This window comes from Cyprinodon variegatus, unplaced genomic scaffold, assembly GCF_000732505.1.
Source record: "Cyprinodon variegatus isolate N-32 unplaced genomic scaffold, C_variegatus-1.0 Scaffold225, whole genome shotgun sequence".
Lineage (NCBI taxonomy): Eukaryota > Metazoa > Chordata > Actinopteri > Cyprinodontiformes > Cyprinodontidae > Cyprinodon > Cyprinodon variegatus.
The window spans coordinates 1,103,907-1,105,236 of record NW_015150678.1 but is presented as its reverse complement, the minus strand read 5'-3'; the positions used below and the strand labels follow the sequence as shown (position 1 = coordinate 1,105,236).

At 46.0% G+C, this 1,330-nt stretch overlaps 1 protein-coding gene across 1 annotated transcript in view; it reads right to left on the bottom strand.

The window, feature by feature from the left end:
• Positions 1–1,330, bottom strand: part of pex6 (peroxisomal biogenesis factor 6) — a 28,523-nt gene that overhangs the window by 3,273 nt on the left and 23,920 nt on the right. The window contains 2 exon segments of the mRNA XM_015380943.1: positions 18–157; positions 1,156–1,249. Of these exon segments, the coding sequence (XP_015236429.1) occupies positions 18–157; positions 1,156–1,249 (234 nt within the window).

Below are 1,330 nucleotides of genomic sequence, written 5' to 3'. Positions count from 1 at the left end.
GTTTTTTTTTTTTTTACCATCTTCGATCAGATGGATCTTCCTCTTGATGGCAGCTGTCATGGCGTCTGAGCAGAGAGCGTACAGATCAGCTCCGGTCACGACAGCGGGGCAGTGATCCACGATGTCCTGAAGGTTCACAGAAGGCTCCAACTGGAACCTAGAAGCACGGTGAAGGTATGTCAACTCAAACAGGAAATGCTCCTCTAGGGACCTGTCACACCTTGCTGATTTAGCAAGCGTACGCCCGACGTCCCAGAATCTACTCCAACGCTGGCATATGATGAAACTTCTATATATATTCTATAGCGTATTAATAAAAAGTCCATATCTTGTGTTCAATGACAGCCTAACTTATGCATAACACACGGCAACGTAATGCGCATTACGAAGCATCAGTTAAAGCTCCTCCCCTCAGACGCCCGTTCTGCATAAAAAGATTTTTTTGATCACGGTATTATCCTAGCTGCTGTTTACCGGCCACACCCCAAAAAAGAATGAATAAAAAGGTTTGCAGTGGCAGCAGATTCAGCTAGGAAGTGTGTTGGTGGTGGGCGTGAACGCAGTGAGGATCCATCACTCTCACCTTCTGGCTCACCCTATGATGGGGATGAATTCTGGAGGAGAACTGACGGTTTCCTCCTGTGACCCCCCTTTATGTGAAAATGCTGCCAATACGCCATTATACAGTAGCTGGAAGTTAGAAACACGTTCAGCGCTCGTCTGGAACACGTCAGATACGTTGATATGCGTTGGAGAGAAGTTCTGGATAAGTTAGGCAGAAGTTATGCACAAGGTACTCAGAGGTTTTGGATAAGCTGGAAGCCACGACTGATGAGGAACTGACACTGAACGGATGTCAACGATCAGATAACTGACCTGGAACTTATGGCCCACTTATGGCATACACTGGCATACGTTTTCTCTACGTATGTCGACGTGTGCCCGCGTGTTTCAGCGCTCTCATTGCTTATACTAAACTATAACTTATTCAATGTATGCCAGCGTTTTTACCCGATTTTTCCGTACGTCAGGCACACACTGGTCTAAATCGTCAAGGTGTGACAGGGGCTTGAAATACAATTTTAAAGCACATTTAACCCGATGTTCCAAATGAGCCCAACTTATTCCCCCCCCCATTTAACGAGCTGTTCTTACTTTCTGAGGATGGCTTTGAGAACCTTCAGCTTGGACACTCGGTCCTCATTGATCCCAACATAGACCAGTTTGTCAAACCTGCAGGTAGACGGAGAGAAAAGAAAGGTAACGTCAGATCACCCCACTGGTTTCACACATGCTTTTATATGCTGGTGAAGATTCTCAGTCATCCAGT